General features: G+C 44.5%; 1 protein-coding gene across 1 annotated transcript in view; it reads right to left on the reverse strand.

The window, feature by feature from the left end:
* Positions 1–17,394, reverse strand: part of LOC110506540 (cingulin-like protein 1) — a 42,983-nt gene that overhangs the window by 16,778 nt on the left and 8,811 nt on the right. Inside the window, exons 4-11 of the mRNA XM_021586228.2 lie at positions 17,230–17,326; positions 16,580–16,681; positions 16,141–16,289; positions 15,024–15,162; positions 14,509–14,721; positions 4,662–4,868; positions 2,213–2,317; positions 137–289 (exon numbers count right to left, since the gene is read on the reverse strand). Coding sequence (XP_021441903.2) covers positions 137–289; positions 2,213–2,317; positions 4,662–4,868; positions 14,509–14,721; positions 15,024–15,162; positions 16,141–16,289; positions 16,580–16,681; positions 17,230–17,326 — 1,165 coding nt within the window. The remainder of the gene's footprint in view (positions 1–136; positions 290–2,212; positions 2,318–4,661; positions 4,869–14,508; positions 14,722–15,023; positions 15,163–16,140; positions 16,290–16,579; positions 16,682–17,229; positions 17,327–17,394) is intronic.

The raw sequence follows: 17,394 nt of genomic DNA on the forward strand, positions 1-17,394 counted from the left end.
TACAGGGAGAGAGGGAGAATGTATAGTTAGCCTTGCTAACAAACAGACATGCATGCACACATTGACACATGCATGTGGTGTGATATTTGATTGACTAAAACAAGGATGCCCGAAGGCCTTTAGTTGGTCCACTCACCTCCCTCTGTAGTTTCTCCACTGTGCGGTCCAGCAGACTCCTCTCGTCCTCTATCTCATTCTTAGTGTTCTTGAACTGTTCTTTTTGACTCCTCTCCTCCTTCAGCCTCTCCTCCAGCTCTCTGTGGTCATGGTTCAGCTTGGTCAAGTTCCTCTGTAACAGAAAGAGTTTAGAAAGATGGGTCAGAATGGTAAGGAGGACCAGCACTTATGCTTTATTATTCTCACCAGTAAATTCTCCCGAGTTTGTGGTCAAAGCCTGGTCAATCTTACCTGTACATCCTCTAACCATGTGGTCAAAGCCTGGTCAATCTTACCTGTACATCCTCTAACCATGTGGTCAAAGCCTGGTCAATCTTACCTGTACATCCTCTAACCATGTGGTCAAAGCCTGGTCAATCTTACCTGTACATCCTCTAACCATGTGGTCAAAGCCTGGTCAATCTAACCTGTACATCCTCTAACCATGTGGTCAAAGCCTGGTCAATCTAACCTGTACATCCTCTAACCATGTGGTCAAAGCCTGGTCAATCTTACCTGTACATCCTCTAACCATGTGGTCAAAGCCTGGTCAATCTAACCTGTACAACCTCTAACCATGTGGTCAAAGCCTGGTCAATCTTACCTGTACATCCTCTAACCGTGTGGTCAGAGCCTGGTCAATCTTAGCTGTACATCATCTAACCATGTGGTCAAAGCCTGGTCAATCTTACCTGTACATCCTCTAACCATGTGGTCAAAGCCTGGTCAATCTTACCTGTATATCCTCTAACCATGTGGTCAAAGCCTGGTCAATCTTACCTGTACATCCTCTAACCATGTGGTCAAAGCCTGGTCAATCTTACCTGTACATCCTCTAACCATGTGGTCAAAGCCTGGTCAATCTTACCTGTACATCCTCTAACCATGTGGTCAAAGCCTGGTCAATCTTACCTGTACATCCTCTAACCATGTGGTCAAAGCCTGGTCAATCTAACCTGTACATCCTCTAACCATGTGGTCAAAGCCTGGTCAATCTTACCTGTACATCCTCTAACCATGTGGTCAAAGCCTGGTCAATCTTACCTGTACATCCTCTAACCATGTGGTCAAAGCCTGGTCAATCTTACCTGTACATCCTCTAACCATGTGGTCAAAGCCTGGTCAATCTAACCTGTACATCATCTAACCATGTGGTCAGAGCCTGGTCAATCTTACCTGTACATCATCTAACCATGTGGTCAAAGCCTGGTCAATCTTACCTGTACATCCTCTAACCGTGTGGTCAGAGCCTGGTCAATCTTACCTGTACATCCTCTAACCGTGTGGTCAGAGCCTGGTCAATCTTACCTGTACATCCTCTAACCGTGTGGTCAGAGCCTGGTCAATCTAACCTGTACATCCTCTAACCATGTGGTCAAAGCCTGGTCAATCTTACCTGTACATCCTCTAACCATGTGGTCAAAGCCTGGTCAATCTTACCTGTACATCCTCTAACCATGTGGTCAAAGCCTGGTCAATCTAACCTGTACATCATCTAACCATGTGGTCAGAGCCTGGTCAATCTAACCTGTACATCATCTAACCATGTGGTCAGAGCCTGGTCAATCTTACCTGTACATCCTCTAACCGTGTGGTCAGAGCCTGGTCAATCTAACCTGTACATCCTCTAACCATGTGGTCAAAGCCTGGTCAATCTTACCTGTACATCCTCTAACCATGTGGTCAAAGCCTGGTCAATCTTACCTGTACATCATCTAACCATGTGGTCAAAGCCTGGTCAATCTAACCTGTACATCCTCTAACCATGTGGTCAGAGCCTGGTCAATCTTACCTGTACATCCTCTAACCATGTGGTCAAAGCCTGGTCAATCTTACCTGTACATCCTCTAACCATGTGGTCAAAGCCTGGTCAATCTTAGCTGTACATCCTCTAACCGTGTGGTCAGAGCCTGGTCAATCTTACCTGTACATCCTCTAACCATGTGGTCAGAGCCTGGTCAATCTAACCTGTACATCATCTAACCATGTGGTCAAAGCCTGGTCAATCTTACCTGTACATCCTCTAACCATGTGGTCAAAGCCTGGTCAATCTTACCTGTACATCCTCTAACCGCGTGGTCAGAGCACGGTTGGCACGTGACATCTCCTCCTCCTGCTCCTTGATTTCTTCCAAAGACTCTTCCAGCTGCCTCTTCTCTATCTGTGAGTTTACACATACACATTAACATACACCAGCATAAGACAATAGGTAACAGATCTGATCTTCAATGTGAAAAGTTGTATTGCTGTCAATCTGATTGACACTCCTGTGCAGTTTACAGTGGCTCTCCTTTATATAACTAGCAGCTCATGTTACACCCGAGGTTCTGTCTTTTTCAGCCATCTATTTCCTGTGGAAGAGGGACGCAAAATACACTTGTAACTTAAATCTTGCTGAATTGATTGCTTTCATTTTACTCTAGCGACTGATTCATGCTTTGCTTGTGCCTGTCTTTTTTATTTGTTAACATTACGACCGCGGAAATGCTTGTAATGACCTGTCAAACACACCCTGGTAACGTCTGAAATGGGGTCAATGGAATACAATGTCTTTCAGTTGAATCTATAATTATGCTAAAGCTTCATCAGGGATTTAACGCACCGCCTCGACACTTACATCACAAGAAAGAGAAGAAAGAAAGAATTGAATACAGTTGAAATGTTTACAAATTACATGCACTGAAATGATTATGGTGATATTATGTCTGATCTCATAAACAATGTAAAGTATCTTTAGATATGTTTAATCTAGAGCAAAGTGTGTTGATTTTTAATCCAAGGATATCCTGCTATTGATACACTTGTTTAATTATGCAAGAGAACTTGACAACAACAGTAATTAATGAGCCAGTCTAGACAGCGCATCAGAGTGAGGGTAGGGTAGACAGAGAAAGAATTTGGTAGTTGAAGCCCTGTTATGTTAATGTATCCATATATGCAAATACACCCTGTGTGTTTATGCAAATGAGGCACATAAAATATATAAATATATATACAGTTGAAGTCGGAAGTTTACATACACCAAATACATTTAAACTATGTTTTTCACAATTCCTGACATTTAATCCTAGTAAAAATCCCCTGTTTTAGGTCAGCTAGGATCACCACTTTATTTTACGAATGTGAAATGTCAGAATAATAGTAGAGATAATTATTTCTTTCAGCTTTTATTTCTTTCATCACATTCCCAGTGGGTCAGAAGTTTACATACACTCAATTAGTATTTGGTAGGATTGCCTTTAAATTGTTTAACTTGGGTCAAACGTTTCAGGTAGCCTTCCACAAGCTTCCCACAATAAGTTGGATGAATTCTGTCCCATTCCTCCTGACAGAGCTGGTGTAACTGAGTCAGGTTTGTAGGCCTCCTTGCTTGCACACGCTTTTTCAGTTCTGCCCACAAATGCTCTATAGGATTGAGGTCAGGGCTTTGTGATGGCCATTCCAATAGCTTGACTTTGTTGTCCTTAAGCCATTTTGACACAACTTTGGAAGTATGCTTGGGGTCATTTTCCATTTGGAAGACCCATTCGTGACCAAACTTTAACTTCCTGGCTGATGTCTTGAGATGTTGCTTCAATATATCCACATCATTTACCTTTCTCATGAGGCCATCTATTTTATGAAGTGCACCAGTCCCACCATTTCTCCAAAAAGTACGATCTTTGTCCCCATGTGCAGTTGCAAACTGTAATCTGGCTTTTTTATGGTGGTTTTGGAGCAGTGGCTTCTTCCTTGCTGAGCGGCCTTTCAGGTTATGTCGATATAGGACTTGTTTTACTGTGGATATAGATACTTTTGTACCTGTTTCCTCCAGCATCTTCACAAGGTCCTTTGCTGTTGTTCTAGGATTGATTTGCACTTTCGCACCAAAGTACGTTCATCTCTAGGAGACAGAACGCGTCTCCTTCCTGAGAGGTATGACGGCTGCGTGGTCCCATGGTGTTTATACTTGTGTACTATTGTTTGTACAGATGAACATTTCACCTTCAGGCATTTGGAAATTGCACCCAAGGATGAACCTTATAGGTGGAATAATCTGTCTGTAAACAATTGTTGTAAAAATTACTTGTGTCATGCACAAAGTAGATGTCCTAACCGACTTGCCAAAACTATAGTTTGTTAACAAGACATTTGTGGAGTTGTTGAAAAATGAGTTTTAATGACTAAAACCTAAATGTATGTAAACTTCTGACTTCAACTGTATATATCTACAAAAACTGATACAATAAGATAATGTATATACAGTATGAGTGGATTTATGTTTTTCTTTCTTTATTTGACAATAAATTGAATACCTGAATCCCCACCAAAATCCCTTTGTCCATGCCAGTAAATGTTTAATGCGCTGTAATTCATGTGATGGATTATACATATTCTAAAAGTTTGGAGTATCTTCATCCACTGTCCAACAGTTGCAATTATGCAAATTGTTTAAAAAACATTTGAACAATTTCTATGACCGTTGCTACAGTAGTTACAGTACATTAGGTTTCTCTGTTCCTCACCTCAAGCCGGCCGACTCTGTCCCCCAGCTTGCTCTCCTGTAGCTTGGCATCATCAACGATACGGTTGAGTTTGGCCACTTCGTTCTCCAGCTCCTGTGCCCGCTTTCTCAGCTTCTCGGCCTCCTGGCTAAGACGTCCCGCCTGGCCCTCCACTGCCCCCTTGGCTGCCTCCACTTCAGCCTTCTCCTTGCCCACTGCAGCACTGCTCTGGAGAGCAGACAGAATGGTCAGTGCAAAGTAAATACAGGGTAGAAAGATGCAATGTTGTACAGAAAAGGACACAATATTGGCTTGACAACTGGTTAAAAACAAAAGTCTACGGTCTTATTTACAAGGCAACTCAAATTCCTTCACAGCTCCTTCATGACAAGCTCAAGGGGATTTAAGAGGTGGATGCATGACAATAACTCTAAGCCTCCATTCACCTCCCATTGAACTGCCTCTACTGCTGTAGCTTGACCCACACAAAGACAGCATGTCACCCGCAAAAGGCTGGGGAGATTGAGGTGAATGGTCCAGTCCAGTAAATCCGTCCACTTCATTCTGAGTCCCCTGAGCGTGACCAACATCAATGTCTCAATGGCTTTATCTGCCAGAGTTGTACAGTTGTGGGGCTGCTGCTTAAGCCTCATGGCTCTCGCTTGTTCACCGCTTGTCACTAAACATGACCAAATTCCATAATTAGATGACCCACTGTTGGTGGCAGCCTGTCTTTGTATGAACTTGGCTGCTGTGGCAGGACAGTGTGAAAGGAGGTCCCTGTGTGCTTTGCCTCTGCCCAGTTTTATCAATGGAGAGCCTGCCCTGGCTAGCCTGTCTGGGCTGCTGCTGTCCTAAGGGAGAGCAGTCAATGCACTCTGGGAAACCTGAATTCTGTCTTCATGTAACCTCTTAGCTGACAACAACACACAGCACTCTATCTAGGCCCGCATTAAGTTTTGCATAGAAAAACAGATAGCAGGTTTTGCTGTGATGACGCTGTCAGAGAGGAATTTACTTTATATCCTGAAAGTGACCGTTTAAGAAGATATTGTAGCAGCCAGGCTCCCAAATATTTGTTCAGAAACGAGAATATCTGGAAATGAGGCAATGCTTGACAGAATGCCAGATGACAGGTTTGACAGTTTCTTGTTCTGTTTACTAAAGTGAGGAATACCCGTGCTGCACTGGTCCACAGAAACAACCAGGAACTGACGTTCATATGGGGTTGACTACTGATACAAAGGGCCAGGAATTTTCCCTAACCAGGAAAAACTAGAAGGCCTAGATAAGTTATACCCAAGGCCTAGAGTTTTTCCTGGTTGGATCACATGGCTCCTGGCCATTCTCATTACAGTACTAGGCCTATATTTAATTGACTAAATATGATTATGTAAACACGTTTTATATTTAAGCAATAAGGCACGAGGAAGTTTGGTATATGGCCAATATACCACGGCTAAGGGCTGTTCTTATGCACGAGGCAATGCAGAGTGCCTGGATACAGCCCCTAGTTATGGTTTATTGGCAATATTGAATACATTTAATAAATAATAAATAAATGAAAATATAATACAAAACAAGAAACACGAACAACTCACATACATGAAACAGAAACAATGACACCTGGGGAAGGAACCAAAGGGAGTGACATATATAGAGAAGGTAATCAGGGAGGTGATGGGGTCTAGTTACCAACGTAATTAGAACAGTAAAAATACATGTTTTGTCATACCCGTGGTTTACGGTCTGACATACCACGGCTTACAGCCAATCAGCATTCACGGCTCAAACCATCCAGTTTATAATGTAGGCTATCAGTTTTCTCCCCATTCATGTTATACAGTATGCAGGCAGGGAGGGACTTAGCAGGTTCATTATGAGGAGGAATGTCTGCTCCCAGGGGGATTAGAGGCAAATGGTGCAGATTAACACACTGTGGTTCAATTCCCTTTAGCCTCGCCTGGACAAGCAGGCAGGCAGACAGGCACCTCTCACTGGACAGGTCCAAGAAAAGCCTATGCCTACACACACTGCACACACCTGACGCACATACCCGTCACATACTCCGCTCACACCTGAAGCACGCACACAGATGCATCTGTTTCACACACACACACACACACACACACACACTGTGCTCCAGGTGAGCACCAACGCTGACTCACCCAGTGGAGAGTGAAAAACCATTCACTAACGAAACAGCATGATAAATAGCAGACAGCTAATGTCATGAAGCTATTTCAATTACAAGTCCTGTGATTATCAGTCATAGGTTTAGTTAGATACAGATGTCTTACTAAATGGGTGTCTTAAAGGAATCTGACTTAGTGCTTGGGAATGTGTTTGAATCCCCTCTTCTGTCATTAGAACCACTGTACTATGGTTCCTTAGTGACTCATTATCTGTCCACAGAGCTGAAAGAGTCCAAAGTCCGACCACCTCGCCCCCTCAATCATCCCCTCACCACTGGGTGAGTTGGAGGACCCTCATTGGTCACTGAGGCTTGGTGTTCCAGTGTTTGAGCGGAGGGTGGTAGGCGAGGGGTTAAGGTCACCCAGTGGAGGGGAGAGCATAGAAGACAGATCATTAACCACCCCACCTCCAGGACCCACTGAGGTCTGTTGGGCCTATTCCCCTCCCCGACACCCTTATCCCTGCATGGGTCAGCTGGGGCACAAGTACAGACTGACTGATATGCAGGTGTCACTGGAATTACCTACATCCCAGACCAGGATATTCTCACACAAAAAAAGTGCTTAAAATGTGTAAATGAAGGCAGTGTTATATTTTTCAAAACATTAGGCATATCCCAAACATCTTTCACCTGTCTATGACTGTTCAGAATCCAAGGACAGCAGGGGGTAGAAATTTGTGAAAAACCTCACTGTTTTACAGGTCACTTCGCCTACTTAGCTAGAATATGTGAAGATTGTAGTATCATCTCTGTATTGAAACTAATCAACTGGGGCTGTGGGTAGAGGGCAGGTTGGGGGGGGGGAGCATACAGAAAATGTAGACTCATTGAGTTCTCTGTTTTTTTTCTCATACAAACATCCCCTCACCCCCTCTTTCACTGTCCCATTTCCCATCCTGGGTTCTTTGAGAGTCCAGCACTACCACTCAGAGGGTGAGGGGGAGAAAGACCCATGGGTGGTGGAAATTCACAGGGTGCCCTGGTGATCATTGTTCCTTGTGTTTGCCATTTTTTACTCGCTCAGACTTTTACAAAGCCTTAAAATTAACAATTGGAGAGTTTAATTTCAAGGGCTCTCTTGTGTATTCTTAAACTGTGTGTCTATAGTCAGGCATTAAATACCATTGTGCGGCCAGTAAAAAGAGTGGCACTAACAATGCAGTGAAGTATGCATGGCCCAGTGTGCGAGCTCTGAGCTTTTACAGGGTGCTCTCAGGTTGCTGGGAACACACACAAACCCCTGCTGAATCTGCTTTGGAGCCCAGGGAACAAGCAATGGAGGGGTAATCCCACATCCAGCAGAGCCCCACTCTATTCACATTTATAGGCACATACACATCCCTTTTTAAAATGACAAGAGTGTTAATCCATTCTAGATCCACTGTCAAGAGTCAGTGTGCAGCAGGTAGGACGGAGTCAGGCGCAGAACTCAGTAACAACGTACTTTACTTGGAAAATCACAAACAAATACCATACAGGGAAAAATATTCCAGCTCGACACAACAGAGCGACTACTTAACAAAGCACAAACACATACCAAACCGTGTGGGAATCAGAGGGTTAAATAGGGAATAAATTATAACGTAATGGGAACCAGGTGTGTTAAATCAAGACAAAACAAATGGAAAAAGAAACGTAGATCGGTGGCGGCTAGAAAGCCGGTGACGTCAACCGCCGAACGCCGCCCGAACAAGGAGAGGCACCAATTTATAATAATCTGACTTTTAACTGAATCAAAATGTTAATCTTTCAACAAATCCTGAAAATAAAGATTGTGGTGTACTCATGCCCTTGTCAGTGAGTAGCATACCCTCTGATTGGTTGTCACAGACAAACTGGTGTCATCTATTCTACAGAGATTAAAGTAAAAGTCCTGGCACACCCCTAAACACATTTTATGTGTTTACTATCACATGCATTCATAACACTGAACTCAACCTTTTATATGAGTGCACTGTTGTGGGCATACAGCATTCACAGGGTTTTAGAAATAATACCTATTTCAGACAGTAACACTCACAGTGCAAGATTGCAGTATATAAAAAATAAGTAACTATAATGGAGCACAGTGTTCTGCTCCCTCTGCTCTACCATGGCCTTGGGAAAGGTACAAAGCAACACTTCTTTGATTGAGCTGACACATTGTCAAGTTGCTATAATGTCCCAGCAGCATCCCTGACAGAAAGGCTTTAGTTAGGAGCCGAAGGGCAGTGTTCCCCCTACATAATCCAGGACCTAGGCCAGGATGCAGAGAAACACAGGATATCCCTCTACCCCAGCTGTAACAACACACGGGTGGTGACATCGTTCAAACAGACACATACTGGCCACAACCACAAGTGAATAAAATCAACGCTCAACACCACATCCTTTATAATTATTTACTTCAGTCTACCTTAGTTAGAGGGTACTGTGAGCCAAGGTTGATGTGGCCTCATAGTTTTATGGTCCTGTTTTCAAATGACTTCCATTCATGTGCTCTCCCTGAGGGAAAAGTAAATATGGGATAAGAGGGGAAGTCGAGATAGGCAATCGGGGCTAAAATAGAAGCACAAAGATGACCAAGGTCCTTCCAGGAACGGGTCATATCCTGTGTGATATCAGGTTAATGGTATTCAACACCATGTATTCTGTCTTCAAGGAAAGTGAATAGCATCACAGGTCACTCAAGCTCTTCTCTGGCAATGAATAAGCCTTAGTTTGTTTCACGAGCAAGAAGGTATGCATTACAATAGAGACGCTCTCCAACAAAAGGCACATAGACTAGTGTCTGCCTAGTAAAGACAGGTTTGTGATGGCTTGGGAGAAAAGCTTGCAGTGGAAATTAAAACTTGCTGCTTGAGGAGCACTGGCATCTCTCCAGTCACCATAAGATGCCAGCAATCAAATCTTGTCTTGTCCTTCGGGACATGGAAACAGAAACCTTTTTAAATGGAGTCTCTATTGCCGGGCCAAATGATAGGATTTCAGGGGTGTTTGGCTTTAATAGAGAATTAAATAGGCCAGTGCAGTGAGAAGGCAGTCACAGTAGAGCTTTGAGGGACACTGGCCCTTTGTGTCAAAAAAATGGAACCAGAGAATTAACATTTACTGTCACAAAACTCCAAGCCTCCCCAGAATGTGGCATTATTACAGTTTAGCACTTCGCCAGAAGGCCAGTGGCTTCAAAAGAAGGGAGTGGGATGACACAATGTCAAAGTCCACACACAGTACTCTATTCTGATCTTAAATGGTTGATATGAGGCCAACCCAGAGTGATTATAATATCAAAAGACCCTTCAGAAACTCATTATAGTAGGACAAAACACTGACATTGAGCATAGTACTTCTTTTAACTCTTGGACGAAAGCCAGACCTTGGGGAATCATGCTGCCTGGTCGGGCTGGAGGAAAATCACAGGCAAATGACTGGGCTTTGAATGTCAGAGCTGAGGTCAGATCCTGCTGGAGGGAGAGTGACCAGTGCCACTTGCAACCTGAGCAGACTACGCCACAGGAGAGTAAGTCCATGTTAAATACTTTGCCTGTACTTGCCAGTACTCCCTACTCTGTTGGATGTTGAAAAGCAATGTACCAACACAAAACAACCTATTGAGTGGAGAAACCACATATTTCCTAAGTCTCGGTGTGAGCGAGTTAGCTTTCTACCTCTGGTCTTAAAGCTGAGGTACATCACAGTCTTGAGCACACTGACCCTCTACTCCACACTCCTGGGGGTATTTGTTGGAATCCCAAAAGCCTTGCATGCATTTTGGCAAAGTAGGCTCCCTCCCCACCAGCTCAGCTCTGCAAGGCAGTGACGCAGCAGAGGAACAATAGGCCCATGAATTCAGGCTACAGCCTCACAGCAGAGCACTATCATCAACTGAGGAAACACACTGCCTCCTGTGGGACTCTTTACCTTCAAACAGCCCTGAGGAGGTGCTCACCAGGCCACATGGCTTCAATGATTACACACAAAAAGAAGTCAGTCACAGAGAAAATAAAGACAGGCAGGAATCACTCAAGTGGAGGGCTAGAAGCTGGGGGATGGAGCTGCCAGTGTGTCAGGGGATGTATGAGATAGGGCTATAAGGGCTGAGGCTTGGGACTGTGGCTAATTCATTTAGGAATGACTGTATGGTTAGGGTGGAGGGAGGGAGGGAGAGGATCAAGGCTGAGGGATGAGAGTGGGCTGGAGCCAGGAATGGGGTTTGAGCCTGGGAATGGGACTAGGGGCTAGGGCTGGTACTAGAGGCTCGGGCTGGTACTAGAGGCTGGGGCTGGTACTAGGGGCTAGGGCTGGTACTAGAGGCTGGGGATGGTACTAGAGGCTGGGGCTGGTACTAGGGGCTAGGGCTGGTACTAGAGGCTGGGGTTGGGACTACGGGTTGGGGCTGTCTGGGGTTGTGGCCCTCTGAGAGAGCCTTGAGAATCAGGAATGTCTCTGAGAGGGGGTATAACAGCAGCCCCCTGAAGAGGCACGTCGCACCCCTCCCGACCCCACCCACTGGTCAGAGCTGGAGCATTGTAACAGAATATGCAGGAGGGAAGGGGTCTGCTGGGTGCACATTCTCTAACCAGCCAGAAACATTCTCTAACACACCCTTCTCGCTGCTCACTGTACCTTATCAGTTCACATTTTCACATTCCCTCAAGTCTCACTGTTGTGAAAAACCTGACTTACACAGAACTGATCTACAATAAGTAACTTATAGTATGTAGACTACAGTCTGATTATAGATTCTCTATGAATACTGTTGTTTGACCTCTATAGTTTCTACATCTATAGATTAACATCTAAAGAATGGCCCATGCTACAACTCAATAAAAATACAATTGAACCTAAAATGCAATGACACAAAACAAACACACATATTTTCAGGGAAGTGTCCACTCCATAACTCCTCTGACCCACTTTATTCAGCATATCCCAACCATATCCCAAACCCCTGCTGCTATTATTGTGTGAAACAAACTCATCATTCATCTACTGAGGTCCACAATTACCCCTGCCCTTTCAATGGATGAACAGAGAGAGAGAGAGGAGGAACAATGAGGAAAAATGCACAACTCATGAACTACAGCTCATTAGATTAGTGACGGCTTGCCACTGCAATTAACGGGCAACGGGAACAATTTAGTGTTCCAGTTTCCAGCATTATTCTCTGCATGGGGCAACACTATCAATGCACATTTCATGGCCGAAGGAGAGAGGAGCAGCATTTCGATGGGAGACAGGACAGATGAATGCCAGACCGTGCACACTTTATGCTAAGCAAATCAGCAGGCTGTGCGGTTGCTCACTCACATGCAGGCATTTTTATTACTTTCAATCCTGCCAATGCCTGGTGGATAAAAGTACAGTAGACTGAAATTGACATAAATAGTTTTTGTGTGTGACAACCTAACAATGGATTAGTATTTTAAGGGAAAGGCCCAAATTGCTGAAGATAAACTCAAACTGATAGCAGCCAAACTGTCTGAATACTGAGTAACAATAAGGTCAGACATCTTGTCATCTGTTTATAAAGCACTGGTGGTGAATTCTTGATGACAAACTCTTCCCCTCAAGCAAGAACAACAATATCTCAGAAGGGGCTGGCTGCTGTGTCGGCAGGAGGAAGTGGGGGCAAGGAGAGGGCTTCGAGGCCCTGACACAAACAGGAAGCATGTGAGCCAGGCAACACCTAGTCAACACAATGCTCCTCTAGCCTTGTCAGTGGGGTTCTCTTATGCCTCTCTCCTCCATTAGCCCTATTTATGCTCTTACCTCACTGTCCTCTCTACCGCTTCCCTACCCTGTCTTCTCTTTATTAGTCCATTTGCCTCTCCCCATCCCCTCTCCCAAGTCTTTTAAAGGCTTTGTTTGGTCCTATTTTTCCTTCCTGTTGAGCCACCCAGTCAAATCTGTTTACAGCAAAATCACACCTCAACATCATGAAATAGGTCCTAAAGCTTCTTAATGACACTATATGTCATCTAGGGTAAACAGAGTCCAATAAGTTCCCATGAAAAGTGATGACAAATTGGTTTTACTGGATTGGATAGCTGAGTCTTTTTTTAATCTTGGTTGGTTCAGCTGAACTACAGAGAAGGGAGTGTTTTTTCCCAGCACAGTTGAACCGTTTTCAGACTTGTTTTTCAGCCTTCAGCTGGGGTTGTTATTACAGTGTGTGCAGTGAAATGCAGTTAGGCAAGTGCAAGAAGAGAGAGGAGTAGAGCAGTTCATGTATAGAACTATGACATTCTCTAACACTGGCACCATGCAGCCAATGATTCACTAACTCCTAGAGGACTTTCCAGACATTCATTCAAGTATGCATACTGTATGTAACATTTTAATCTCAATAAACACAAAGGCCTGATTTCCTTATAATAACACATAATGAGGGTTTCATTTCCTCATTAAATAAACAATGGAACACTAAATTTATACAAATTCAATGGCCTTTGGATAGCAATCATTATTTACTTGTTCCAAACCAATGAAATATCTTAACAGCTGGTAGACAATGATGGGGGCGTAATCTTATTTTTCCAATTCCAATACACAGTCATAACAAAAACAACTTAAAGCATTTTTTTGTTCGAGGTAAGACGGTCCTATTGTGTTAGTTACTAAAATTAAGCTTAATTTTGAGGCACAACTTTGAAGCTGGTCGAAATTTCATTTCACTTCAAAGCTATCGAATATCTACTGATGCCGAACATATGGCAACAAAAACCTTCCCAAACAAACCTTCTAAACAAACACTTTTACTACCCAAAGTACACGTGATGCCATACTCAAGGGTTTGCCCAAATCTCCCATTAACATCAATACACCCAGCAAACAGGTGACGTCTTGAGGACATTTGGCGACATTTCCATTAGATCCCTTAAGGGTTTCGACACAACGTTATCCCACTGAACTTTCTAAAAGCGTTGCGTGATGTACCCAAGGGAACGTTCTCTGGGGGACCTTTTTATTGTTCCCGGTTTGTCGCGGGGATGTTTTTAGAATGTTCTTGGGACGTTGTGTCATGGTCCTCTGTCTAGTTTCTGGTTAGTAGCGGGGCCTTCCCGAGGATGTTTTTGGGCATCCTTGTGATATTGTGTCATGGTCCCCTGAAGGTTCTTGGGACATTGGGTCATAGTTCCCTGGAGATTTTTGTCACGTGATGGTCCCACGTGTCCCAAACCATTATAAGTAAAGTAATGAAATATATGGGGGTTTGGGGGTTTTAAGGTAAGTGGTGGGGTGATGTATAAAGAAAGTAGGGTGCGTGTGCCCTGGTTAAAATGTGCCCTGGTTAAAATGTGCCCTGGTTAAAATGTGCCCTGGTTAAAATGTGCCCTGGTTAAAATGTTTGTGTGCCCTGGTTAAAATGTTTGTGTGCCCTGGTTAAAATGTTTGTGTGCCCTGGTTAAAATGTTTGTGTGCCCTGGTTAAAATGTTTGTGTGCCCTGGTTAAAATGTTTGTGTGCCCTGGTTAAAATGTTGTTTTTTTTGTGGGGGAGAACGTTTCTTTGCAACCATCAGGTGGCGTCCCGGGACAAACCGGGAACTAGACAAAACCTCCACGGGACCATGACACAGCGTCCAAAGAACAACCTAAAAATGTCCTCAGGGACGTCCCCGTATCAACCAGGAACTACACAAAGCCTACAAGGGACCATGACACAAGGGACCAAGAATGTCCTAAGTTACCTGTTTGGCCTTCTCCACAGACGCCTGCAGCTTGCGGATCTCCTTCTCATACTGCTCCCTCAGTTTATCCACCTCCTGGTCGTGTGTGGCCACCTCCTCCTTCAGTGCTCCCTTCAGGGCAGTCAGCTCCCTCTCCCTCCTCCTCAGCACCTCCTCCTGCTCCTCCTTGGCCAGCAGCACCTCCTGTAAGTCCAGCTTAATTTGCATCAGCTCCTACATAGGAGGAGAGGAGGAATTGGTGACAGTGTCTCGCTAAAATCTCACCCTGAGATTAACCGCTACCTTAACAGGTGATGTGCACAGAAATCTCCAGCACTGCCATTATTGCTGAGAAATTCTGCTTCAGCAAATGTGCCAGTAAGAATAACATGTTTACACATTACCAACACTGGCACTACAATGGTATTGACATGGCGGTTATTATGGGACTGCAAAGCATTTCCATGCAGGCCGCTAAGCTATTCTATGTCAACGCTCTCTCCTCTGAGAGTTGTGGGACCTGGCCTGTGTTTTACCTCCATCATGGCATCCTTCTCTCCGTCGGTCACGACCGTCTTGGCGCCATCCAGCTCGTCGTGCATCTCTGACAGCTGGTCCTGCAGGTCCCTGATCTCCGTCTGGTACTGCTCCCTCTCCATCTTCACCTGGAACAGCCTGCCCGACCACACAGAGCAGCATACAGTCACAACACACACACCATCACCTGAACACCTGCACCCTGCTTCACACAATGGAACGATACCACCTGCGCTCTGTCAGAAACGCCTGTTCTCCAGGCTAACAGGAGCTATGATGAGCACCTGGGCACTGATCTACCAATCACATCACAGTCACACCACCTGCCCTCTTCAACACAGAGAGGGTCTGTTTAGTGACAGGGGGTCATGCACGCAGATGTAGAGTAAGTAGACTGAACACTACTTATTCGCCAGCTCAGTGTACTTATTCCCACATACTGACATGAACCTTTTTCAAAATAGAGAATCCATTCTTGAAAAATTGAATCAATTATACAATGGCTGAGAGTAGTTGAGTGATTCTTTCTAAATAAGGCAGGCCCCTCTCTGTCTCTGTCTCTTATTTCTATGGAGTCCATGACATAGACGTCTCTATGTCGTTAGATTACAGGGGAGTCTGGCTCCACAGGGCCTCCACTGTCAGCTGATATCCACCAGGACGGCCAGTCTCTATTGTGATTGTCCATGATCAGGATCAACAAATCCATCCCCAGGTTTAACAGACTAGTCCAACATCAACAGACATTTAAGCCATGATGATATACACTCATCACTTTCTAGGGCTTTGGTGGGACTCTGCAGTGTACATTAACACAACATGTCAGAGGGGAAGGAGAACTATAGGGGGCCATTATTTTCAGACTAAGACAGAAACTCTAATGGCCGAAAAGAGATTGCAAGCCCAAGGAACACATTATAATCATCCTGTGACTACAGAAAACAACCTACAACTTTCTCTTCCACAAAAAAAAAGATATAGATAAACAACTTTCCCCCGATAAGAGTCTTAAATCTGAGGATTATCCCCATTGTGCTGGTTTCTTAAGCCGGGCTTTGTCGACCTGTCACTCCTTGCCTCACAGTGTATGCCCTGGTCTGGTGGTCAGTCACTTACTCCTCCAATGTGGTGCGGAGCTCAGCCTCTGTTTTGGCCAGTTTGTCCCTCAGTCGGGAGCATTCCTCCTGGCTCCTCTCCAGCTCCGTCTGCAGGACCTTCACCCCCGCTCCGGCCTTTTCATGGGCCTCAGTCAGACCCATCTGCTTCTTTAACACGCAAGGACACACACACACTTTAATAAAACACCATTCCTCTCACCACACCAAATAAATATGAAATGCATGGCGTTCATAGTACAGTATCTGAATTACAGTTTTGACAGTATCTAACCAACAAACTCAGTGGCTGTGATGTCAACTGGTCCGCTTAAGTTAGGTATTAGCACCAATAGGATTATTGTGTCTTAAGAGGCGGGAGCCAGGGATTCTCATGTCCTGCACAGACATGCAAGATAGCAGCTAGGTTCAACATGTCTGACATGGCATCATAGTATTACCTTGGTTTGCTCCTCCAGCTGCTTTTTCAGTTCAACAACTTCCTTCTCTAGTGCTACCCTCTGTTCCTGTAGGGCTTTGGCTTGGGTAGCCATGTCAGGAGACTGGGAGGGGGAACAGAGACAGGAGTTATATTTGAATCCATTTACCTTTTCAAAATCACTCACAATATGTTTGCACGATAGCATTACTCTAAGATGTCTTATTTTCGTAAAATACAAAAACATGTTCGTTGCTTTGGTTCATGGCAGATCTCAGTGAACAAAAGGAAGGGTGGTGACTAGTTTCTCCCCATAATGCACAGGTTTATACATGGCGGTCAGTGGAGGCTGGTGGGAGGAGCTACTGGCTGGAATGGAATATATGGAATGGAGTCAAACATGTGGTTTCCATATGTATGATGTGTTTGATACCGTTCCATTTATTACATTCCAGCCAATACAATGAGCGCATCCTCCTATAGCTCCTCCCACCAGCCTCCACTGATGGAGGTGGTAATTACAGTGGCTGTTGTCAATGCTAGGTAAACACAGCCTGGTGCGTTGTATGCTGCTCACCAAGTGAAAGCTTCTGGACTAAGGCTAAGATAAGAGGCTCACAGATTTAGCTGTTTGTTGAGTTAAATTACAACAACTCCACAACAATGCCTCACTTTGTTGTCGCTCCCCGCTGCCCGCGACTTTAATGTCTGTATCTTCTCAAACACCAGGTTGACCTTCCTCTTAGTGGTGTCCTCATTATCAGTGCTCCTGCGGGGACACACACACACGCACACACACAGTCAGAACACTGGTGCACTCCCACACTCGGCTGATTT

The sequence above is a fragment of the Oncorhynchus mykiss genome, chromosome 26 (assembly GCF_013265735.2).
Source record: "Oncorhynchus mykiss isolate Arlee chromosome 26, USDA_OmykA_1.1, whole genome shotgun sequence".
Lineage (NCBI taxonomy): Eukaryota > Metazoa > Chordata > Actinopteri > Salmoniformes > Salmonidae > Oncorhynchus > Oncorhynchus mykiss.